Below are 27,020 nucleotides of genomic sequence, written 5' to 3'. Positions count from 1 at the left end.
TGAAGCATTTAAAAATAATGCCATTTTTTCTGTGCAGGACTCGGATTGATCAAAATAAGGAAAAGAAGTTAACAACTTCTTTTTAACTTTAATACAAGCAATTTTGTAATCATTCCGTATGATTGCTATATTTATATTACAATGCTTTCTTAATTACGGTGGTATTGAAAATAGGAAATCACCTTTTAGCTTACAAAGCTCATTTTAATCGATGCAGCTTTTAGAAATGGGCGCCATTTCTAAAAGCTTCAAGCGAGATCCTTAAAATTGAGCCATCAGTTTTGCCATGTAAAATCTTCCAAAACTTCTGCTGCCTAAAGTAAAATTGTTTACATAGAGTTAGTATTTATGTGTTCCATTATTTTGTTAACCACTTTATTTTCAATTACGTTAGAAACACACTAAAAATGTTTTTTTTTTGTTTTTTTTATCATTATTGGATTTTTGTCATTATACTTGGAAGGCATGGCAGCTTAGATAGCTCCATTATTATTCTTGGAGTTTAATTAAGTATTTTGTTTGGATCAATCACAAACTCAAAATTAAGAACTATAAGGATTGCTCAAATGAAAAGTGGACACGTGTAATTGTGTTAGACCGACTGCAACTATAGAAGCTCCACCGAACAGGGATATAAAGGGTGTTGAGATGTGAGCATTGCGCAATACGTTTAACAGTGAAAAATGTTTGTGGTAGAGCAAATTGATCGAAAGTAAAGTCGTGCTATACATGGATGCTTTCAAATCGGAACAAAAATTTATTTTCTGCCCCAAGGGAGAATAATCAATTGAACACAATACTGCCGTACTCTGACGAAACTACGGAAAGGAATCAAAAGCAATCGGCCAATCCTTCTCACACAACAAGTGATTCTTCTCTTTGACTGTGCCCCACTAGCACACTCCTTTGAAGCCTATACGACCTTACACAAATTCTATTGAGAAGTGTTGGAGCACCCACAGTACAGTCCAGGTTTGTCATCCTGTGACTTCAACATCTTCGGGCTACTTAAGAGAACATTGCAGGGAACATGTTTCCATTCAGAGGACGAAGTTAAGGAAACTGTGCAAGATTTCCACCAGAATCAACCAGAGTCGTTCTACTGCAAAGGCATAGACATGCTACCTAAACGATGTTACCTGTGTCACATCGTTCTTAGTGATTTCTTTTGATTCCCAATGAAAATATTTTTTTCATACAACTTGTCCAATTTTCAGTTAGACAACCCTTATAAAATACAGATATAGAGACAAGGTACCTAATATGAAGTTCCTGATGTACCAGAATCGTACAAATAGTTAAGCCCTTAAATTTAAAAATTTTTCTTAAAACGGTTCGTATTTTTTTATTACTTTTAAATTTTGTTTTTGTTTTATTCTTTCAGGCTGTCGAGACGCAAATGGCTTTGAAAGCAAAACAAGTTGATGAATTAAAAAGTCAAGCTGAATACCTTGAAAGCATGACTCCGGAAAAAACAGATGAAATTGAATACAAAAAAGCATATGTTGAAGATAGGTAAGTAGTTCCCTAATCCGAAATATTTTAGCAGCTTCTACCTTTTCACGAAATCAGCAGTATTCTGTGCTTTTTTGAAGAAAAAATAGTAATTACAATTCTAAATACAAACCTGAAAAATTTTCGTGCCACCAGGAAAACATTTCAAAACTAAAATTAGAAGTTGAAATATAATTAAACTGGCAAACTAAATAAGAGAGGATGGTGAACAAAACTGCTAATTTCATCTTTATTAATAAAAAAATATTAAATAAATAAATAGGGTATGCTTATGACATATGGCTTGATTAATTTTAACCTATTAAAGCCATATCCAAATAGAAAAAAATACCTATATAAAAAAAATGGTAATGCATGCCTTTATATCAAGTGGATATTTCTTTCTCTTACGGACCATTTTAGTTTTTAAAAAAATATAATAAAAGAATAATAAAAATAAATAATTATTCTAATATAAATATTTATACTATTTGTAAATTGTAGAGACAGAAATATCGTGTTTCTGAAAAATTAATCCTAATAATGCAACACTTGTTCTTTCATTTTTGGACAAAAAAGAAATGTATTTTTAAAAGATCACTAAGCATAAGTAGGTCAACACATACAGTGTGAAAAAAAAGATCACCATGAATAACTTTTGATGCAATGATCGGATCTTCACGCTTTAGGACCGAATCTTAATGGTTCGAGGAAGAAACCTCAAATATGCTTATTAATTAGTGAAGACGATATTTTAAGTTATGAAATCGGATACAAAAACCTATTTTTCTGAATAAACGTATAGGGGAAAGCCGCAATCTGAGAAATATCGTCCCAATAGTTTGGTCAGGTGAGTGGTTATAAGTGTGGACCCCTTAACCTAAATTGACGCAATTAGGTTGACTAATTTAAGTCAAAGTAAAGAGAAAATATTATAATTCAAATTTTAATGATTTATTGTTAGGAAATACAGCATTAAACACTGGTGTCTTTTTCTGTGTTAAAGGTAAAATCTTTCAAACACGGCTTACTTTCAAACAATAATTTTCAAAATTTTCAGTTGTTCGTAGTTATTTAGATCTAAAAGAAATATTTATTTTTCATTGAAATTTCTTTAATTTACGAAATCAATTATTGATTAAATATTTGAATATGATTAAAAAAATTTGTACACTACTTTTTTTTTTCTTTCGTATTTTAATACAAATATAATTCCAATAATCTAAAAAATTTTAGTAACAGATAAACTGCTTTTTATATATAAAAAAATACCAAAATATATTTTACTTGTAATTAGCAAATCAGAAAATATATACATTAAAGGGACACCGGTGTCCCATTTGCGTCTAAGGGTTAATGTTAATTTTACTTTTTGCATAGTTCGCCATATTATAAATACTTTTAAAGTGAATCGAAAAATTTTGCACACAATTATAAAAGTTCTTTATCCTAAGATAATTTCATGCAAAAATAACTTGCAGTAAATATTTATTATTTTTTTATTAATTTTTTTTTTTTTTTCAAATAATCTGCCTTTTTCGGGACTTTTCGAAAAAAAGAGACACTGATCATGTAAAATTCCTTTTTCTTAGATTCAATAAGCTATTGGGTCCATTAGACGAACGTAAATCACGCCTAATGAAAAAGAAAGAAGCATTCCAGTTCTGCCGAGATGTGGAAGATGAAAAATTGTGGATTCACGAGAAGATGCCTTTAGCAACTTCATCTGATTTCGGTAATAGTTTGTACAGCGTTCAAATGCTGAAAAAGAAAAACCAGGTAAGTTACGTATGCATATTCCTCTTGTTCAATGAAAAAAAATTATGATGAACTTGAAATAAAACCCCTTCATATCTGTAGTTTGTCTAAAGTAAGAACTCCCCTAGCCATTCGCCTGGACCCATGGCAGTGACTATGGGAACGGGGTATTACTATTTCAAGTAAGGATGTAGGGTCACTGTTCAAGACAAGTTTTGGCTAGGGTTGGCGAGAAAAAGGTAATTCTTCTCTGGTCTATGTTTTATCTCTGCAGTGAAGAGAAGCTACCCTCCCTGAAATGCACTATTCTTGTTTCCATAGCAGCAGACAACCTCAGACTTTGTGGTGGGGAGTTCTTGCCGTAGATAAACTATACAATTTTTTTTTCGGGAGGAGTAAACTTTTTCCTGATTTTAACGGTATTAGCATATAAACAAAGAACTATATCTTATCTGAAATAAAAATCAATATAGTGTACAGTTTATAACTTAAATTTGTTAAAGTCTCCATTTTGCATTTTTTTAAAAATCTTAATTTTTTAATAGTTTTATTACAAATTTTTTCTCTTTTCGGAAATCTTTGAGTAAATTGGGTCGAAAACGAGTCGACTACTAAAACAGTTAGTTGAACCATTTCGGCGCTAATCTGCCGTCCTAGTCCTAGTGTTTCGATTTTATTGGGCACCTGGGCCGCGAAGCTACCCCTATCCCAAACTAACATGCCTGACTCTTATTTTGCAGTAATGGGAAATATCTCTTTATGAAAATAGTGGCAACAAGTTTGCATATAAATCTAATGGCATTTTTCTTCTCTTAACTTCATATTTGGTTGGTTTGGTAGCTTGCTTTTTAGAAACAACTTTTTTTTTCTAAAAATCAATAAAAATTTACATACATATAGGATTTTCATATTATACTCCGCTTGGGATAGGAATATTCAATTTTCTCCAATACAAATGCTAAAACTGAAAGAATAGAGTTACCAGTCTTTAACATTTCAAAAAAGAGATATGCTCTAAAAATAGAGCTCTTGCGTTTAAATGCGTTCAGGATTTCTTTAACTATTTTAACATACATCTAGGCCTGTTTACTTACTTTAAGTGAAGTAAGTAGTGATGAAGAGTTTATATTTGACCAGTTAAGAGTAGACTTTAATTTTAGAAATCCTTTCCCGGGTACGTAATTAAAACCAAGCCTTGACGTGTATTTACACACGTGGAACACAAGGCAAATGGTCTTATTCTAAATTTTATGAAATGCGTATTACGAAGATTTCTTTAACAGTTATAGCGTATATATGGGACTATTTTTTTTCCATCTAAGATAAAGAAAATAGAGATGAATAGTTTATAATTAAAATTGAGTGGTTTCAGGTTGTGTGCCCCCCCCCACTCCGCAATATACATTGTGAAGTTCTATTGGTAATATAAAGGATACATATCACCAAATAATACTTTTTATTGTATTTTATTAGAATTTCAAGTTTAGATCGTCACTGACTTTTTTTTTTATTTTGCATGACGTGTACACGCGTCAAACCAATACCTCCTAGAAGAGAGAAGGCCTTAGCACGGGTTACCATAAACAAGAAATTTGATCCTTTAGTAGTCCAAACGTAATGACATCTTTCGTATTTTCCCCTACTGCGCACCTTAGTAGCCCGAACGTAGTGACATCTTTCTTCTTTTTTCTCCTTTGCGCAGTTTACATCAGTTACGCCGGACTACTAAATTGATCCGTGCTGAGGTCTTCTCTTTACTAGGAGGTGTTGGTCAAACACACATCTCAATAGAAACTTGGTCCGGCGAGTAAGCTCGTCAAATGCACTTAACTGGTTAATGAACTCAATCTAGAGAGAAATTTTAGAATTGAACTAGATAATTTTAAAAAATAATGTAGTGTAAATTTGTTTCAATTATATTAAGTTATCTAGTAGAACCTTGTTATCGTGCAAGTTAGTCCGTCGTTCAGATCCTAACACATCATCGAATAGTGAGTTAATTTTTGAGAGCCTTCCAATTCTTATTTCAAGCTTTGCTTCACGCATGAAAGTAAATATAAATATTCATAATTTACATAAACTATCGCAAAATGACTCGATTTCACTCGCCGAACCATAATATTGCGAACATTTGATGCAGTCTGGATAAATTACTAAATTGAACAGCATTTCTTATCCAAATTAAACCATATTAATAACATGGGATCAAGGATGGATAAATTCACATTAAAATACGGTTCAACGTAAATATATTCATTGTATTATATTCGTTTCATTGATTCATTCGTTGATTCAATTTTATATTCGTTGTATTAAATTAATTTATAACGTTAATTATTATTGACGGATTGACGTTAAAGTAAATTTCAGCGATGTAATGGTTCATGACTTTCCAAAATTTCTATCATTACACTGATAATACCCCTGTTACATTTTATTTTATAATACAGTCAAACCCCGCTATGGTGAACATGGCTTATAGTGAACTCCCAGATATAGTGAACCAAAATGTTCGGTCCCTTGCCTTGCTATACACACATAATGTCATTTTTTGTGGATATAGTGAACCAAAAAAGTGAGGAAGTTGGATATAATGAACTTTTTTCTGTCTTCGACTGATTTTTTTCTTAATTTTTTTGATATTTTCAGGGAATATAAACTATCCAAATCTGAAGTTTGTAACATATGGAAATTAATAATTTCTGCTCCTGAAAAAAATTTAGATGGCAGAATAAGTTGAGAAAAGCAGATCACAAGGATGACGAAGAAGCATAACTGAAGTGGTTCACCATTCGAAGAAGCCGCAATTTTCCTGTATCTGGACAAATGTGGATGAATTTGCTAAATGTTTTTATGAGACTACTTTCATGTGCTCGAATGGCTGGTTAGACAGGTTTAAAAAACGGAATAACAGAAATTCAGGAAAAATTATCTGAGAGTCGGGAAATGTTTCCATAACTGATGTTGAGGATTGCTCATCAGCTAAAGATTACTAATTTTTTTTTTGTACGCAAGACGAAGAGTAATGAAAAATAACACATTTTTTGCTAATACATAATATTTTTCAGTCATTTATTTGAATAATGTGCAATAAAAGGGAGGAGTTTGGGAACCATTAGGTAAATTATCTGCGTAACGGATATAGTGAACACCCGGTTATAGTGAACCGAAATTTCGGTCCCTTGAAGGTTCACTATAACTGGGTTTGACTATATTCAAGAATAACATTTTCAATGATGATTGACTTTAGATGAAATGTTTCTTTTTCTTTGCCAAATTTTAGTCTCTTCAGACTGAAATCGACAACCATGAACACAGAATTGTATATGTTTGTGAGAACGGGAACAAGCTCATCAGAGAGGGCCATGAAGATGGTGCAAAGTTTAAGCAACTGATTGCTGAGTTACAATGTTTATGGCTGGAATTGAAGAGTGCTGTTCAATATCGCCGTCTCAAGCTGGACGAATCAGAAAAAGCCCAACAAGTAAGACATCATTTTTTTTATCAGGCTTATAAATATTAAAATACTTATGCAACCGAAATTGATGAATAACGATAAAAAATACGACAAAAATACAGTTGGATCTATATTTAACGAACTTCCATTTTGCGAATTTCTCTATTTTGCTATTTTTTAGAGAAACCAAGAACATTTTAGGAATGTCTTTGTAAAATAACTTCCAAATAGTGAAGTGAATTTTCTATTTTACGTACTTTTCTTTGAGATCCACATTCCCTGCTGCCCAATATATTTCAGAAAATTTCAAACTTGTTTATACATTTTATGGGGGGGAATGACCTTGAATTGATTTTCGAAGCCACTTAACTTTTAAAGAGAGCAGTAAAATCCCTTTCCCTTTTTGTTTGCATTTCAAACTAAAACTCAGTCAAAATTAATGGGTTTTATCAGTAGCAATTAAACTTAAGAACGTATGTGGTAATATATGCTTAAAATTACTTTTATAATAAAAGCAACTATAATTTTATACGTAAATTTATCTTTTTTTAGTTAAAAATGTATGTAGCATAACAGTGTAGCACTGGATAATGTTTTACTCTATTCTTGTCTTTTATGCAGATTTCTTTTATGGTTAAGATTTACAAAATAAATAGTAGATACAAATTTTCAAGATAAAGGTGTATTTACAAGATAAAGGAGTAATTGCTATTTTTTTATGTCTAGTACGAGTTTGTGGTTGCGTGACGTGGGCGACGCTGCTCCACCGCCGTGGCTTCGCCACAGGTGCCCACTGGGTAACGAGAAGAGGGTAACAGTTCTGGCACTTTCTGAGGCAAATGGACAATAGTTCCAAGTGCCCGCTATTAAAAAATAAAAAATAAAAAAAATTATGTCTAGTGTTTATGAATGTAAAACTTGTTTTGTGTTGTTTTAGTATTTCAAAGGTAATTTTCTACTTAACGAATTTTCCATATAACGAACTTATTATCAGGATTTAGCGACTTCGTTAAATAGAGATCCGACTGTATAATAATTTAATTACATAGTACACGGTTTTTCTTATACATTCTTATATATTGTTTTTATATTACGTTACTTATTGTGTCTTATTCTTCTTTTTTATTTTTCTAATCTAAATTATATTAGACCCATTAGTTTGTTCGCCCTCATCAACCCCAGCACTATGTCAGATTGCTTTAAAAGGTCATCCTGCACCAAAGCGACACAACTCAGCAGATGTTGTGGAGTAACTCTATACATATTACACCTTGCACAAATCTAGAACTTCTTCCCTTACAAAAAAAATAAGGTGTTTTTGAGATTGACAGAAATAAAAAACACACCTGTGGTAGAAAATGAGGTTATGTTTTGAAACAAAAATAACCTCATGCATTAATAAACCTTAATTTCAACATCATTTTCACTTTATAAAATCAACCTCAGATATAGCACAGCGATACTGTTTGATATCGAGTGAAATTATTCACACCTCAAATATACTTATCTGCTTGAAGTGTAGAAAAAAATTACCTGTAAGGTTAAAAAACAACCTCCCTAAGCTGGTTGCTCTAAAGCAAGTGCCCATCAACCTTAAAACTACCTCAAATATGAATACAACAACTTCATATACCTTGGGTTGTTGATTTTGTATTTATTGTGTATTGTTGATTTTGTATAAACTTTATAGCTATAACAAGTTAATCAGCTAATTAAAAAGGCTTACATAACACGAAATTGGACAACATTTGAGAATCTTTTTTTTTTTTTTCTCCAATGGCAGGCACTGAATTTGAATCTTTGTCTATACTATGCCAGAATTGTTGCTCATTTCGCGTTATCCAGTGGGCACCTGTGAACCAAAGTCACGGAGGCGAGCAACATTGCCCACGCCACACTGCCACAAACCCGTTTATAGGGTGGGCCACATTCACACACACAGCAGCGGACAGCACAAAGAGAGAGAAAAACATCCATGCCCAGAGCGGGACTCGAACGCGCAGCCTATGGCTTCGCAGTCAGGCACGCTAACCGCTCGGCCACCTGGCCGGCACATTTGAGAATCTAATTTTAGTATAATACCCACGATGTAGACAATTTATCATTTTCAAACAATATTACGACAACAATATTATTTCACAGTTTAGCCAAGCTAAACATACATTTTTTTAAAAAAATTCTTTTATCTTCTAATATTTATTCGATGTTTTGTCATTGTCCAACAATATTGTCTGTCAATGTAGTGAAGCTAAACAAATATTCTTTTACTAATTCTTTCATCTTATAGTATTTATTCGATGCGACGGAAGCTGAATCTTGGATGAGTGAACAGGAACTTTATATGATGTCTGATGAGCGTGGCAAAGATGAAATAAGTGCTCAAAATTTGATGAAAAAACATGCCAGCTTTGAAAATGAAATTGACCTGTTTTATGAAACTGTAATGCAACTCGGAGATATTGCTAAACAACTAGTGGCTGCGAAGCATCCCAGCAGGTTTGATCTTTGTTTTTGAGCAAGTATATTAGATCAACGTAAAATGCTTAACATGTATGTTGTAACTTTATTGACAAAGCATTCTTCAGGCACAAGTATATGAATTCAACATAGATTCTTAACATAATTCCTAATTTTTAGGGAGAAAATAACCTTGAGGAAAGCATAGTAAATAAACATAAATGAAATTAACATATCTCATAGTTTTTAGAGCTGAAATAATTTTGAGGCAAACATATTAGATTAACGTAGATTGATTAAGATTTCATGTAATTTTTAGTAACAAAATAATCTTGAGGCAAATATATTGGATCAACGTAGAAATCTTGACATATATGGTAATTTTTAGTGACAAAATAATATATTTAGGCAAGTATTTAAGATCACCATGAAATGTTTTACATACTTCGTAATTTTTAGTGACGAAATAGTCTTGAAACAAGTATTAAATATATATCAAATATATATCAAATCAATATTATATAATTATATTAAATCAATATTATATAATTATATTAAATCATATAAATATTATAATCAGTATAAAAGACTTAACTTGTTTTGTAATTTTTAGTGATGAAATAATCTTAAATCAAGAGAATTAGATAAATGTAAAATGTTTAACACATCTCGTATAACTTTTAGTGACAAAATAATCTTGAGGCAAGTATATAAAGTCAGCTGAAAATACTTAACATATCTCGTAATTTTTAGTGACGAAATATTCTTGAAGCAAGTATATTAAAACGTTGAATGCCATGGGGTCACCGGTGACCAGCACTGAGTTTTTTCGTAGCTCCATGGGGATCACCGGTGACTGGCGAAGCTAAGATTATTAGAAACACATAATTCGAGTATATTTTTGATATTTTTATATTATTAACGTTACTAAAATGGTTTGAAGAAATTATTGTACGTCATGCTAAGCCTTTAAAAAAACTAGTAAAATCTATCAAAATTGCAAATTTACTTACCATTTTTGCCAGACGGGCAAGTCATGCGAAATAGGCTTGGTTTGCAGTTGTTTAATTGCATATAAAATTTAACGTATTAATTCAATATAAAATAATTAACTTATTTTGTAATTTTTAGTGATGAAATAATTCTAAGGCAAGCTCAGCTTGACAAGTTGTACAATAGCTTGAAAGATCTAGCGCTTGAAAGAAGAACAAAATTAGAAGAAGCTTTGCAGTTGTTTAATTTGAATAGAGAAGTTGACGATTTGATGCAATGGATTGGAGAAAAAGAAGTAGTTGCAGCTTCTCAAGAACTTGGGCAAGATTACGATCACGTCACGGTAAAGCATATGGTTTATAAACTTAAAATTTAATTTTACGTACTAAACGCGCGAGTGAAAATGTCACATTTTGTATTCAATAAAAACTTTTATCAATATGTTAGCAGAGAAATATAAATATACAATATGAAGATTAAAATTTAGATATTTCATCTTTCATTGTGTGTCATATGCTTTAAGTTCAAATGGCTTAAGTATATTAAGTATGAAACAAATAATTGTAATAATTTACAAACAATGTTACATACACATTTTAAAAGCATACCCTCCAACATTTGAGAGTCTTGAAATGCATTTTTTTCCAGTAATAGAAAACTAAAGCAAAAATTATATGCGTTAATACAAATAGAATGATTAATTAAACAACAGCTATCAGAACGTAACCTTTTGACTCAGGATTTTTATTAAGCATATTTTTCACACTTTCTTCCTTTTTTGCATTAATTTAGATCGAAAAAAGTAAAAAAAATTATATTTAGCATTTTAATGATCTATTTTTAGAATATACAGTATGAAACACCGGTGCCTGCATTAAAGGTAAAATCTTCCTAACACGCCTCACTTCCAAACAATAATTTTTCAATTTGCACTTCTTTGCGGTCATATTAGATAAGAGCGAAACAGTTATTCATCATTTAAATTTCTTTATTCTTCAAAATCAATTATTGATAAATTTTTGAATAAAAATGAAAAAAAAATTCGTACTACTTTAATTGGATTTTATATTTTGTTACAAATATAATTCAAATAATCTGATTTTTTTTAATAACTATTAGACTGTTTTCTTATAATTAAAATATACCAAAATATTTTTTTGATTGAATTTAGTTATTACTTTGAATATTTAAGAAAAATTATCTATCAAAAGAGGGAAAAGCTTGATGTTTCTAGCATGCAATTTTTATTTCCTCTGTGAATGTATTTTCTTAATTGGTCGCTACGAAACTTTCTTGCAGATGCTTAGATCTAGATTCAAGGAGTTTGCAAAAGAGACTGAATCCATTGGTAGAGAAAGGGTTTCAAGTGTTAACTTCCACGCTGACAAATTAATCACTGCTCATCATGCTGACAGTGCCACCATTGCTGAATGGAAGGATATGCTGAATGAAGCTTGGGCTGATCTTTTGGAGCTTGTAGAAACTAGAACACAAATGTTAAGCGCATCGTGGAAACTACACAGATTTTTCTATGACTGTGCCGATGTCTTAGGTCGAATCATAGTAAGTTATTTTTAAATATTTTAATAACAATAACAAATTAGTATTGTCCAAAACGTGGGGTGTTCTGTAATCACTACTTCTAAATTATTAGGTAGTGTGGAATCCTTTAAAAATGGAAATCTTAAGGACTAACATAATAGAAATTGAAAGCCACGATTACAATAAGAAAAATAAAACACGATTTTAAAACTGACGAATAGTTATCAACGTCAATCACTATAAAGGGTCACCAAAATATTTGTTGAATTTAAATGAGCAATACGAGGCGCATCCAGAAAGTAATTTTCCCTAATTTATTAAAGAAAAGGACTTCAACTTTCAAAACTTTGAGAAACATATTTATTGGCAACAAGTACAGCAATGTTTCAGCTATTTTTCATCATAGCCATCCCCAGAATTGAGACACTTGTCGTATCGTGGGATCAACTTTTGTATCCCTCCGTTGTAGAAATCTGCCGCCTGTGAATGGAACCAACGTGTGACAGACGTCTTCAGCTCTTTGTCGTTGCCAAAACGCTCAGCGGAGGACAGGAATTTCTTGAGGTGCAGGAAAACGTGAAAATCGCTGGGATCAATATCAGGGCTGTAGGGTGGATGATCAAACAACTCCCCGCCAAATTCCGTCAAAACAGCTGCTGTGTGTCGTGCCGTATGTGGACAAGCATTGTCATGCAGGAGCGCAACACTTGCAGTAAGCATTCCACGACTCTTGTTTTGAATGACACGTCACAATTTCCGCAGTGTTTCACAGTAACGGTAGACGTCTGCCACACGCTGATTCCATTCATTGCCGGCAGAGTTCTACGACAGAGGGATACAAAAGTTGATCCCACGATACGACAAGTGTCTCAATTCTGGTGATGGCTATGTTGAAAAATAGCTGAAACATTGCTGTACTAGTTGCTAATAAATATGTTCCTGAAAGTGCGAGCTCTTTCTTTTTAAAAAATTCGGGAAACTTACTTTCTGGATGCGCCTCGTAATTTTAATAATAAAATACGTTCTAAATAATTTCTTTTAGATAAAATTCTTAAAAAAAGGAACTAATAATTTTGAAGTTTTAAGTTCAATTTTCGCTAAATTCTTTTTTATAAATAATTTTACTTCACTTGAATTTTTATTTTTATTTACTTATTTATTTGCTACCCCCACTTCTCTCAATCACAAGCATCTTGCCCTGTTTTTCAGGGCTCTATATTTTAATAGCCATGGTAGGAATGCTATGCAATTTCAACTCAGTAGGGCCCTATCTGGTACACTTCTCTCCAAACTTTCACACCTCAAACAGCGACAGGACGTGCATCATCCACCAGCGTGGTGCCTTAACCCGATCCGCCATCGATGCATTTGGGATTCCATTTATATAGATTACCATTAATTTATTTTCAACCAGGATTCAAACACATGCTTCAAAGGCAATGTTTCGAGGATGCCCTTTGCAGGTGTACATGAAGATTTTTCGGTAATAACATTGATTTTCATTTATTTAGGAAAAACAAAATGCTATGCCTTATGAACTTGGAAGAGACGCAGTTAGTGTGTCTAGTTTGCAACGCAAGCACATTGGCTTCGAGCACGACCTGCAGACATTGGGATCAGCCGTAAGTTGTTTTTCATATTTATTTGCTTTATTATGTAATATTCCCATAAATTTGTGTTGTAAAAAATTTTTAATTCGCGTCATTAAAAACTTTGCTGCGATCATAAAATAATAATGCAATCCAAAATATTTTGTTGCAATCATTGCTGAAATTATAATATACACCGAAGAGCCATTACATTATGACCACCCTGCTAATAACATGTAGGACCACCTTTAGCCCTCAAAACTGCTAGCACCAGTAGTGGCATTAATTCCACAAGGTGCTGATAGGTAATCTGAGGTATCTGGTACCAAGCGCTCACCAACTGGTCCTGCAATTCCCTCACACTGCGAGGGAAAAGCGTGGCAGCACGAATTTGGTTTTCCAAGTAGGACCTCAAATGCTCTATTGGATCTAGGTCAGGTGAATTTAGGTGCCAAGACATGAGTCACTATAATGTTCCTCGACGATTCGACCCTTATGACATGGTGAATTATCCGGTTGGTAAACACCATCCCCCACAGGAAAAACTGTTGCCATGAATGGGTGAACCTGGTCTGCAACTATGTTCAAGTAGCTTACAGAGGTCAGGGATTGTTCTATGAGGATTATGGATCCTAATGTGCAACATTGTTCCTGGGCGAGAAACCATGAAAACCTGGGTGAGCTTATTGTTATAGATGGAGGGTGGTCATTATGTAATGGCTCTTCGGTGTATATAAATTATGTATATAATAATGTGTATGAAAAATATTTAACAATCAAATAATATTTTATATTTAATAATCTAAAACACTGGTAGTAAAATTTCTGAAAAGAACTTACATAAATTCACTGCTTTACGTTTCTAATTTAATATTCTGAGAACTGAATTCTCTGGCAGAAATTACCTAACAGAAAATTTTTTAATTCTTGATTTTCTTATGTGATTTTAATTGTTACTTTCCAATTTATTAACAAACAAATTGTCTTTTTTTGCCATACATGAAAAACTCAGTAATTTGTTCAGTAATTAAATTCACAGTAATAACAAAATGTAACTCGTGGATTACTAATTGAATATTTAACTTTACATAAAACTATTCTAGACAGCAGTGTAAGTTTGATTTTAATGCCAGCAACAACCTTTATCACTAAGCTCAACAAGGTTTATAAAGGTTTGGTAAATAAACCATGTCAGCTTAAAACAATGTTGAATATAATTATGCAAATTTACACCCAATGAGGTTAATTAAGCTTGCTTAGACAACCCTTTCATATCAAGATTAAATATGCCTTTACAAAACAAGGCTAGGTAAACCTTCCGAAATCGGGGATGAATCATTTTCCGCAAATCCTGAATGCGAAATTCGAAGCGTTCTCAAATCAAGAGCACATTTACCTTTTGAAGATTTATTTTATATTTAATAACCATCACTGAAACAAGGTTTACTTACGCAAGCTATTATATACTTTATTTAATACTTAAAAAAGTGAAGGTTGGCCTGTTCATTAAGTTTTCATCTCAAACAAAATGTTGCTTTTGAGGTCTCGGACAAAGCTAGAATGAAAAAAAGGCAAAAACAAAGGTTGCAGTAAAAACTAAAAAATGAGATTTTTCGTAAAATTTTTTTGCATGCCTTTATTCAACCGTTAGAAAAACAACTTGGCATATTAATATTTCTACCAGTTCAAAAAATTATTAATTAGTCAACTTTTCTATGCCAACCAAATGAAAATAAAAATGCAGCGCTTGCCGTGAGGTTTCTTGCAATGTAGGTTCATACAACGAAAGATACTGCATAAATTTATCTTCATCTATGCTCAAAACAAAAAAAACAAAGATAACTCACTAGTATTTTGGGGGTTGCCTATTTAACTTATCATCTTAGTAAAGCTTAGCTAGCATAAGCTCAACCAGTTATATAGTTAACATTTGCATAATGACACAACGTGCAGCAATATTTTAAAAACAGGAAGTTTTCTTTGACATGCAAATCATAAATTCTATACATATTTTCCTTTCTGGGGAATGTCTTTCTCTAGGTGCAACAAATTCAAGACGATGCTATTAAATTTAATTCCATTTATGCTGGGGAACGAGCAAATGAAATCAGTAACAAAGTTTCAGAAGTTGTGAATGCCTGGCAAAAACTGTTGCATATGTGTGAAACCAGAAGAGAAAAACTGGCTGACACTGGTGACCTCTTCCGTTTCTTGAATATGGTCCGAGACCTCATGCAATGGATGGAAGAGACTGTCCGAATGATGAACACATCCGAAAAACCAAGGTAAGGGACATATATTTCTTTTTGTAATGGAATACAATTTTAACCTTTAGGAGCCGAGTAAAATGGAAGTATACTCTTTGGACGGTAAATCGCGCGTTATCGTAATACGTCAAACTTTATTTTACCATGACAGGTCTTTTTAAAATATAGAAAAAAAAAAGTTGAAGGCTAATTTCTTCTTTTATAAAGTTTAGCTTGAATAAACAACCCCACCAACAATTTCACTTTCGCCCCAGTTCGGCTCAAAATTGGCTCAATATAGGTCCTACATAAGCATTCCCCGAGGGACCAATATTGGGATGTCTAGATTTTTTCATATTAGTCCTATGCAGTGTCAATATCGGCCTATATAGGGCCAATATAGGGCTCATACTAGCTGAATAATGATTATAAAATATCGGGTAAATATGACAATTCTATATGGGGCTGATATTGGTTGTAAAGTGGCAGTGAAATATCGGATGAATTGGACAAATCTATATAGGTCCCATATCGGAAAAATATCGGCCCTTTGAACCCTTATTGAGCCAAGGTTCGTAAATATTGTCCTATAAGAGCCCAAGTTATTTTGCTGCTAGGGAAGCTATTGTTATTTTCCTTAAATTGAATAATTGTACATTTGTTTTCATTGTTTTTCCTTTTATTTTAAGACACCTAAGCTCAATTTATAGCTTTTTTATTTATTTCGATTAAACTTTTTGGCTACATTCATTTTATTCTTAAACATAAAAATTGATTACATTTGTTTTGTTGAGTATGCCAATTCACAAAGTCAAATATACATTATCTGGGTGTCAATTTATTTCAAGGCTCCCGTGAGCTTTGAAAAGTTTAAGAAATGATGACAGAATTTGAGACAAACTCCGATATTTAAATATCTTTACATATTATTTTTCAAAGAAAATATATCTGTAAGAGAACTCTAAGCTGCTAAATCTCTGATCAATGAAGTAGTATATTTAAAAACAAAATTCTACTAGCCTTATCATACCACCTTTTCAAAATTATTGTCTTATCTATCTAACAAAAGTGGGTGTTTTTTAATTAGTATACTTTGATACAGAGATGCCAAGTACTCCGGATTCCACAAAACATTTTAATGAACTGTAGATTATCGGTTAATTTTGCCAAATTTTTAAAAGGCTCTATACGTCTTAACTGCAACAAGGTGGCGTATCATATTATACGCCTTTGAATTATTTCAAAATACTGGAGAGTAAAAGCTCTATAAATCGAAGTGGAAGTAAAAGCTCTAAACTAAGAATCATATATTAAATCATATATAATCATATATAATATAGAATCATATCTAATAAATAAGAATCTATGGGCTGTCGTGCCACTGAGTTTAGTAGTAGTAGTAGAATCATATATTAAAACACTACCACTAGAAAATATTCATTAGCAGTCAGGAGCAAGTAGGCATCTCTGATTTGAGGTATGGAAAGTGTAATTAGCTAGTGAGGGAACGAATTATATGATACAGCTCTTCCACCCTTTCCTTCCTAAATGTTCATTTGTGGTAAAACTTTTGTGCCACCTGTCCCCAAAATATTACCAAAGAAACGCTATTAAACGTAAACATCCTTCACTGCATAAAGGACGGACAAAAAGTTAAAATGCTTTAAAATTATTGGAGTAAAAAAATCACATGATACATATAGTGTGCTCTTTCCTTCCTCAAAGAAGTTTATATCTGTAGTGTAAGAGTTGCAGTCCCTGTCGCCAAAAGGTTAAGAAAGAAACACCATTTCACATTAACTTTCATTCACTATGTACAAAGCTGATAAAAATTTAATAGTTTTTCAAATATTCTGAGGAAAGAAGTCATATAACAAAGACATTGTACTCTTGTCTTCCTCAAAGAACTTATATCTGTGATACAAATGTTGTTCCACCTGTTCTTAAAATTCTAAGAAAAAATACCATTTCACATAAACGTTCATACACTACATACATGACTGACAAAAAGTAAATAGAGTTAAGTTATTAGGATAAGATTATGCATGAGAAACAAATATTATACTGCCTGACACAGACGAAGAAATCATATGACACAGATATTAAACAGATGTGCTCTTACCTTCCTTAAAGAAGATTGCTTCTACCGGTCCCCAAGAGACTAAGAAAAAAACACCATCTCACATAAATGCTCATTTACTACACACAACTTTGACAAAAAGTTAAAATGCTTTCAAAAATATCGAGGGGAGAAATCATATGGCACAGATATTGTACTCTGGCCATCCTTAAAATAGTTTATATCTGTTGTACAAATGATGTATCAGCTGTCTCCATACGGGTAAGAAGCAATAATTTCAGGTAAACGTTCCTTCCCTGCACACAAAAGTGCATGTCTTCGGATCATCCTCAGGGATGTTTCCTAGATTGTCGCCAATAGCCCATTGTGCAGCTCTAGTGCGACATAAATAACCTACCTGATTTATGTTGCTCCTTCATTTTTAAAGGAGAACTACTAATATGATTCTCCTTTATAGAACATGACTGTGTTTTATGAATTATGTTTCTTGTGTAACCTAATGAAATTTAATTGTTCTTTAAACAGAGATGTTTCTGGGGTAGAGCTATTAATGAACAACCACCAGAGTTTGAAAGCTGAGATCGATACCCGTGAAGATAATATATCCGTATGCATAAATCTGGGGAAAGAATTGCTCGCCCGTAACCATTATGCATCAAATGAGGTAATTATAATATCATACACTATTAATTTTTAGGAATTAAATTAATTTTCATTCCACATTTGTTGGTAATAAAATCAGTGTCCTTTGTATCTCTGTCTTATAACGGCTACGGAATAACCGTTTCATTATTATATTCGTCAATGCATTAAGTAGTTAAAGAGTACAGCAATTTTTCACTTGCTTATAAGAGTTCCTAAAAATATAACTAATGGTTGTAAAGAGATACAAACTTTCTAACATTTTAGGTTTTTGCGAAATAATTTTTGCAATGGTAGTATAACAAAGCTGACATTTTGAAAATCAAATAGAATTGTTCATGTACTTGTTTGTTTGTATTTTTGTTATCTGATCTTCTATAATTAACTTATATTCATTATGTATAGCTTAAATTATTTATATGAAATGGAAAATATTCTTTAAACTCTAATTCTTTAAAATACACTGCAATATGAACAATAATAAACTGCTTTTGCTACCACTAGAAAAATTATTTCCTAAAATTACGGTAATTCCGTAGCAGTTAAAGAATCTGAAGATTAATTGAACAAATTGCAAAAAAAAATTTTGGACAACACTTAAATAAATCTAATAAGAGCTAACATATTTCACATGCGTTTTTTAACAATTTTAAAGACTGATAAATATACTTAAAAATCTTTCTGGGAGCCGTGGTGACTCAGGGGACAGGGACAGAGCACTCACCTACCAGTGAGGTGAATCGGGTTCGAATCCTAGCTATGGCTGGTTGATTTGAATTCCGCACTCTACTTGATCTGACCATAATGCTGACGTAAAGCATCCTGATTGGTAGACGGATTATGGGTTATAGTTCCCTTGTCGTCAAGTTAACCTTTGGAGGTTTTCGTGGTTTTCCTCACCATTTAACGCAAATGCGGGTTAGTTCCATCAAAAAGTCCTCCACAAAGGCAAATTTCTCCATATACTTGATTGAAGAGCTCCCTTGTCTTCTGGACTGAATAAACTTACAAGGCTACGGAGTTGAACATTGGTAGTCGTAAACTCAAAATTCGGTAGGCTGTTCAACGACGGTTACAAAATCTTGCTGGATAAGAGTGTAAATTTTGCTTTGCAAACAACTTTACTATTTTATATAATTATTTTTATATATAATTAGTTTGCTTTCAGAAATTATTTAGTGGTAGAAGCTTGTCTGTAACTTGATGATAAGCTAAGTAGAGTGATTACCAAATCGTGAGAATAATTTAAGCTGAGATGTTAGTACCCCGAAAAAATGGGAAAAAAATTACTTAAATACTGTTTCATATAGAGCTTGTTTTATAAAACAGTCCTGATTACCAAAATTTATTAACAGTTAAAACTTATATGACGCTTTTTTGATTTGGACAATAATTGAAAAGCATAGTGAAAGAGTTAAGTAAGGGACATTTTGAGGGGTATTTATGAATCAAAAAAAGTTTTGAGTATGCTCGCATAATTTTTTACCTCAAATTAAGATGTGTTACCTAAAATAAGGAACGGAATTATTAGCCTTGTCTTCTGATAAATCTATAATAGAACAATTCGTATGACAGTTTTCTTTCGTCTTACCATGATTATAGACTCTCTGAATTTGTCACTTACGCCTGGTTCTTCTACTAAGCTCTTCAATTTTGAATATTCGATTCCTTTCAGAAACAAGCCAGAAAGGAAATGGTCTTACTACCAAGCTCTTTCTTTTTTCCGGATCGAAATGAATCAGCTTAGTTATAAATCTTTTTAAGAGTGTCTAAGCTTAAGCTGGCAGCTATGCATTACTAATCTATTTCCACCAACAATTACAAAGTTGAGTTTCAACTGATATCTGAGTATTTAATCAATATATTTATCCAATATATTTAATTTTAGATAAAAGAAAAACTATTATCTTTAACAAACCAAAGGACATTAATGATGGACAGATGGGACGAAAGATGGGAGCATTTACAATTAAGTAAGTTGTATTGTTTGATCTGAAGAATGTTAGTTTTTAGACATCAATATCTACTTTAATTACAGTTTGGAAATAAAATTCTGATTTTTCTCTTTATCCATTTATTAAAAAAATCGTAAGGGCAGCCGCCGACGCTATTTTGGGTATTCAACTTACCGTTACATTTAGTTTTGCTACGCAAAAACTATAAACTTCCAAACTTGAAATTACGGCAGTGAGTTGAAAAATGTACTGGGAGTACATTTGAATAAATTTAAACATTCGATAATGGACAACTAGTCAAATTTTCATTTAGCGACATAGCTAAGTTAGCTGGTAACGGAACTTAAAGCAAAAAATTATAGTCTGTTCATGGAAAGAACTCCCCTAGCCATCCGTCTGGAGCAGCGGTGGTGACTATGGTTACGAGGTTTAACTATTTCAAGTATGGGTGTTTGATCAATATTTATAATACGTTTTATTTCAGGTCGGCTTTAGAAAGGGAATTGGGGGAAAAGAGAAGCTCCTTTCCTTGAAATGCGCTATTTCTTCTTCCCATAGAAGCAAACGGTCTTAGACGTAGTGGTGAGGGGAGTTCTTTCACTGGACAAACACTAATATTTTCCTCATAAAAGCCAGTTTTTTAAATAAAAACCGGTTCTGAAACGTGCAAAGAGGTTTTTTTTCTTCCTAAAACAAAGCTCGTTATGTAATAAAACCGGCAAAACATCTTAACTAACGGATATCATCATACTTGTGAGGCAAACAAACATTCAAAACTACTCCAAAAAAACTAAATAGTTAAGAAAATGGTTAAAACTAATAGTAAATTTCAAAACTAAAGAGTTAAGAAGCTGCACCCCATTCGCATTTAGTACTCCTTCGAGAATTATTTCTGTTACAACTGTTAAACTGTTGACAGTTACACTTGTAGGGAAAAAACACGCGAGCCGATTTTACTGGAAGCAGAAATGTAACTACAGTGTTGAAATTCGGTATGCTGAAATGGCTATATTTCCATATTTGCTTAGATACTTAACACAGTTATTGCAAATTAAAGTGCTTTTTCGTGGTTCTTTTTCCACTTTTCTTTTGTGTTTTCACAATATTTTGCCTGTCCTTGCCACGGAACACTATTTCGAATCTCATAGCTCCAGAATCGTTGGAGACATGATTCTGAAAATTGAACATCAACTACGAGGAGCAGTTCTAACCTCCGACCCGAAAAAATCGTTTATAAATTTTAGTTATTCCGTCCGGTAGAAATGTTTGAAAAAAAAAAATTTTCACATTAGTTTAATATTAATCATTGTTACAATTAAAAGAGTGAATGATTCTGTGAAAGATTTTATCGCACGTTCTTAATTGTTTATTTTTTACTAGTTCAGTCATCAACGTAAATATCATCTCGTTCGGTGCTACGTCTCCGAATCAGCATGTCTAAAGTTATCTGAAACGACTTGTTTATTTTGTTTATAGTGGTGCTTTAAAAACGTGTTTCTATAAGAAAAATAAATACAGGTGCGTTTTTTTTCTTCAAAGATTTAATGAATCTTATGACGAAAAAGTAAAAAATAAAATAATTTAAAAAAATTTTAAAAACGTCAATTCTTTTCTATAGATTACGAAATAGACGATTATCTTGATTTGAAAAATACTCATCAATGTTTGATAAAAAAATTTAACCTAAGAAATGAAGATTTTGGTTCAAGGAAAGAAGAAATAAACGCGGAATAATTTTACTCCTTGACGAAATTTATAACAGTATTCAAATGGTTTTTATGGCTCTTTATTAAGTTTTTTTTATTTTTAAAATTTTTAGTATAATTGTTAAGATTAACATTTGGCAACATCTTTCAATCTTTCTTTCTCACTTTGATTGGCAAAAACACTACAATAGATTGATTGGCCAAAACACTACATTTTGTCACACTGGCCAAAATTATCCGGACACCCAATGGTATGAACTTGAGGCACATATTAATAGGATAGTGGTCCCCTTTTGTATCGATGACAGTCTGAAAACGTCTGGGACTGCTTTCCACCAGTTTTTGATAGGTGGCCTTAGGAATTGACTTCAAGGCTTCCATCTCAGTATATGTATGGAAAAGTAACATGTTTGTTACTTTTCCTTATCTGCTCAAATTATTTTGCGCAATAGTTGGCAAAAATTTTTAATTCTAATTTATTAATGCATAGCCTGTGCTATATTTAAGAAATATTAATATTTAGGAAAAAATATTTTCATCTACTGTTATTCCGTAGTAGTTGAAGGATATATCTATATTTTTAATCTTTTGCACAGTTCTTGAAGTATATCAATTTGCCAGAGACGCTGCAGTAGCGGAAGCCTGGCTCATAGCTCAAGAACCTTACCTTTTAAGTCAAGAATTAGGGGTAAGTTAAAACAGAAATCATAATCTATACATCTATACATAATAATAAAAGCGGCTGTGTGTGTGTGTGTGTGTCTGTAATCACAATATATCGCCCCAGAAGCCTCGCCCGGGCTCGAAACTCGACACATAATTGGGTATAATATAGCCTACGTCACAGGTTGTGTTGTTCCTACTAAATTTAACCCATGAACGGCATTTTCTGCGAGCCTAACTTCAAGCCACAAATAAACAAACGAAGTGTTTGATCGTTTAAATAGCTGCTCGCCAGATTTTATTGCATTATAAAGAAAAGTAATTGATATTCGATTTTTGATTAATAATTGATTTATGTGGATAGTGGCATTTATGTGGATAGTGGCATAGAATTTAGCATTGCGTCATGGTAAATGTTATTCCTACTAAGTGGAAGTAGTTGTGTTTTTTTTATATTATACCCAATTGTGTTTTGACATAATGAAGAAGTATTTTTTTTCTTTTTCAAAAATTTGGATTAGTTTTTTAGTTATCAGTCATTTTGTAAGAAAATCTATGCTTTTTCGTCTTCAAAGAGCCATATTCGCGATCGCAACGAACTATAGGGGGCGTTGTTGTATGAGACGCTTACCTGCGATTTCCATATGAACCGTCATTCAGTTACTCTGGAGACGTCGTTAATGTAGCGTGTAGCATTGCAACGTTCCTTCTTTAATGTGGCTTATTAAATTTAAAAAAGAAAAATGCTTGATCTTCTTTCTTGTACAACCGAAAACAAAATGGTATCTCTTTTTATTAGAGAAGGAATATCCAAAACACATCGGAAAAATATTTGTACATTAACAGAAAAAAATATGTATATTCTTATAAGAGTTAAAACCTAATGCCCGAGAAATAGTATTACTAAATTTAATGATATAACATGAAAGGCCCATTTAAACTTTACATTCTATAGTTTTAAGAATCATATTAGTTCAAAAATTAAAATGAACAAAAAGTATACATAAGCCTCATAATTTTATGAAATTTAATTTTGTAAACAACGTTTTTTGACAACAATTTTTATCAAAAAATTTCAAGTTTCAATAAAAATCATTATTTAGAAACTAAGAAACGTAAAATAAAGAATGCTGACGAAACAAAAACAAAAAAAAAAAAAACAATTCTTTTTTGTCGCCATTTTTAGTGCTACGAATATTCGTCTTTGGGATTTGCCAAAAACAAAACAAGATGCAATTTTATTTTTTCAGGAGGGAAATATTTTACCGAAAAAACGAAAATGTACCAATTCCCACAACATAAAACTTTATCTTGGCAAACGTACGTTTTGGAAATGTTATTTCATTTGGAATCTTATTCATCAGAGTTCATATGGCGATATGATTGTTTTGAATCTATGCTAAACTCTATATCGGCTCATTTTCCACCGAAATCCAATTAACTATTTTGATTTTAAATAAAGTGTTTTATTTTATGAACTGTCGCAAAAATTTTAAGTGTAGATTGGCGGCACTTAAAAACCGCCAAATCTGTAGCGGCGGTGGCGTTAATACGTCGTAAGTACCGAATTTTTATTCCATACTTTTCTGAATCATATTATTTCAAACATTGGAATATACAAGAAGTATACATAAACACATAATGTTATACTATTTAATTTTTCAAAAGTATTTTGAGAACAATTTTTATCAAAAAATTATAAACTAAAAAACGGAAAATAAAGAATTCTTAGGATAAAAAAAACGATTTTAAGAATTATTAACATTGAAATAAAAACTTTCATATTGTTTCTTTTTTTATTATTCTTATAGTTCTTAATCAGACGTAAAAAACCATTCTGTAGAGAACCATCATCAAATGGAAAAAAAATATTTACATGCAAATTTTTTATTGTAAAAATCATTGCACTTACCTGATTTATGATTCCCGGAGAATTCCAAAATGATAAGTTCCTTGTTTGAAAACTTTATTCTCAAATAATAGATACATAGTTTATACCTTCATTACTTTTAGATAACATACTAAGCAGCAAAATTTTATAATTGATATGAATTTGAATATGTAGCTAAAAACAGAATAGCTGAATTCTAGTTGAACTTATTCTTTCAAAATTAAAAAAAACTTACCAAGAAAACGATTTAAATTAATTAAGAATCAGCACAAATGGCACTATTTCAAGTAACTTGGATAATTTTTTATTGTTGTTTTCCGAATTATATGGATACAGAAATATATACTATTCTATAACGAAGAAGAATATGCTATAACTATTACAATTCTGTATGTTCTGAATTCATATTTATTCACTGGAATGACGAAAGCAATGTTGACTTCACTTTAATTCGTAATGAATTGAAGACAGAAGAAATGCATTTTACCTTAATACACACATCTGTAACAGTATCCGAAATCGGAAGTCATCAGTTGCAAGTTTGTTGATAATAGAAATTAAAAATTATTGAGGAATTTTTCTTCAAATGTTTGGCGTGTTCTGTTCCTGAAAGATTTACTAATATTCTGGAGATTTTTTCAAGTCCTTCGGCCTTTTCCTTAGGGAAATTTTGTTTCTTATTTGCTGCTAAAAAATGGCGTATGATTCAGTCAATGACTTTGATGGAACTAAATGAAAACGTGATAAATTAATGTCCGATATTTACAGGCTCCCGCTAGACGGCGTACTCGAGCGTTGCGATCGCGAATTCAAAAAACTATTAAAAAATGCATATCTCTTATAAATGTATGCTAATGCGAACCTTACAAATGAAACATTAATTTTCGACAACTTAAACCAATAATATACGAAGGAATTAATAATTTAATTGTAAGGTTCGCATTAGTTTACATTTATCAAAGTGGATAAAACTTTAACTTTTGTACTAAAAATGTGGCAACATATTAGATACGTAAATAGAACGCTACGCTTTGATATATTTATCGCTGCTCATAATTGTTATAATAAGTTTTTCTTCTTCTTTCCACGCTCTTTTTTTTTCTTAAGCGAAGACGATAAGGGAAAATTATACTTGAGGATGCCCCTTGGCGAAATTGGTGACTTATGTTTGGCGCTATTCCTGTATGCGCGGAACACCGTGGTAACAGAAATAACGGCCAAAACATAATGATATTTCAAAAAACATTGGAAAATTTCAACAAAACATCGGATAAAGCTTGCAATGAACCCAATATAAGCAAAATTAATAAATCCAATAGAAAGGATTTTGAATCGAAGCAAAAATTAATGGAGTAGGTGCAGAAAGAAAAGGAAAAAAACAACAACTCACTTCTTCATTAAGCTTGAATATTCTCAGATTTAGGCGCACAGAATTATCTAATAACAGTTAGATACTGTCTAAATTTATCGTGAATAGAATCTGTGTACCTCCATCGTCACATAAATTCGGCGAAATATGAATCGAAAATGGCGTTTGTGGTACCGAACTGGTGATGACATTTTTTTATAAAGTCCCTTTTTATGACTGCCCACATACCTTCGATCTTATTGACCAGAAGTAAAAGTAACCTTACCAGCCGGTATCTAACGAAGAACTAATGGACCTCTGAAATTACGTATACCGTTGAACATTAATAACGCTAAAATCTAAACCGTTGAGAATCACGATTGGGTTTCAACATCACCCAGCTTGGCGATCACAACTTGGCGAGAATCAAGGGGCACCCTCAAATATAGTCTACCCGACGTTAATTTTTGTAGCGATATAGAAATAGAAATTGATACCATAAAAAAATTATAGAGAAATAGATACCATAAAAAATTTATTCGTTTTCGTGTTCTTTTCATGTATTTAAAGCAACTTTTGTATGCTTTTACAATTTCTGAGGCCTTTTTTTAAGAAAAAAAAACAAGTCTCCACCTGATAGTTATATTATAGGTTAGGTTACCATAGCAAAGTTACATCTTCAAACATCCTCAAGAGCTATAACACATCTGCAGCAGAACTGGATATGAAGACAAAATTGCAGGACAGAAACACTTTAATTGTCCACTAATCTTCAGATTTCCTGCTATGTTTTAAAAAACTTTATTTGTGGAAACCTTTAGCGTGGCGGACAGCTGGCCGCCTTTGCGGCTAGTGATTAATAAGTAAAAAAAAACGTTATGAAACTGTGTTGATATTAAGCTTATTTGTGCTTCTAATATTCTTATTTATTTTAACAGCATACTTTGGACGAAGTTGACCAACTAATAAAGAAACATGAAGCATTCGAAAAGTCAGCCGCAGCTCAGGAAGAAAGGTTTGCTGCACTAAAAATACTTACAACGGTATGTTATTATTTCATGAAAATTACTATAGTAAAATAAACTTTATTCTTTCTTAAGTTTGATTCTTAAGTTCTAATATTCAAAACGATATATATATATATATATATATATATATATATATATATATATATATATATATATATATATATATATATA

The 27,020-nt window shown here is 32.0% G+C and overlaps 1 protein-coding gene across 3 annotated transcripts in view; it reads left to right on the top strand.

Annotated features, from left to right (window-relative positions):
- Positions 1–27,020, top strand: part of LOC107438918 (spectrin beta chain) — a 98,641-nt gene that overhangs the window by 48,047 nt on the left and 23,574 nt on the right. For all 3 annotated transcript variants that reach the window (XM_087164091.1, XM_087164089.1, XM_087164090.1), the window contains 12 exons: positions 1,385–1,515; positions 3,087–3,273; positions 6,536–6,736; positions 8,997–9,205; positions 10,298–10,502; positions 11,459–11,722; positions 13,213–13,323; positions 15,331–15,575; positions 18,142–18,280; positions 20,147–20,231; positions 22,516–22,607; positions 26,760–26,864. In XM_087164091.1, coding sequence (XP_087020217.1) covers positions 1,385–1,515; positions 3,087–3,273; positions 6,536–6,736; positions 8,997–9,205; positions 10,298–10,502; positions 11,459–11,722; positions 13,213–13,323; positions 15,331–15,575; positions 18,142–18,280; positions 20,147–20,231; positions 22,516–22,607; positions 26,760–26,864 — 1,974 coding nt within the window. The remainder of the gene's footprint in view (positions 1–1,384; positions 1,516–3,086; positions 3,274–6,535; positions 6,737–8,996; positions 9,206–10,297; positions 10,503–11,458; positions 11,723–13,212; positions 13,324–15,330; positions 15,576–18,141; positions 18,281–20,146; positions 20,232–22,515; positions 22,608–26,759; positions 26,865–27,020) is intronic.

This window comes from Parasteatoda tepidariorum, chromosome 5, assembly GCF_982258835.1.
Source record: "Parasteatoda tepidariorum strain Cologne lab strain chromosome 5, Ptep-v5.0, whole genome shotgun sequence".
Classification (NCBI taxonomy): Eukaryota; Metazoa; Arthropoda; class Arachnida; order Araneae; family Theridiidae; genus Parasteatoda; species Parasteatoda tepidariorum.
This window is presented reverse-complemented; position numbering and strand designations above follow the sequence as displayed.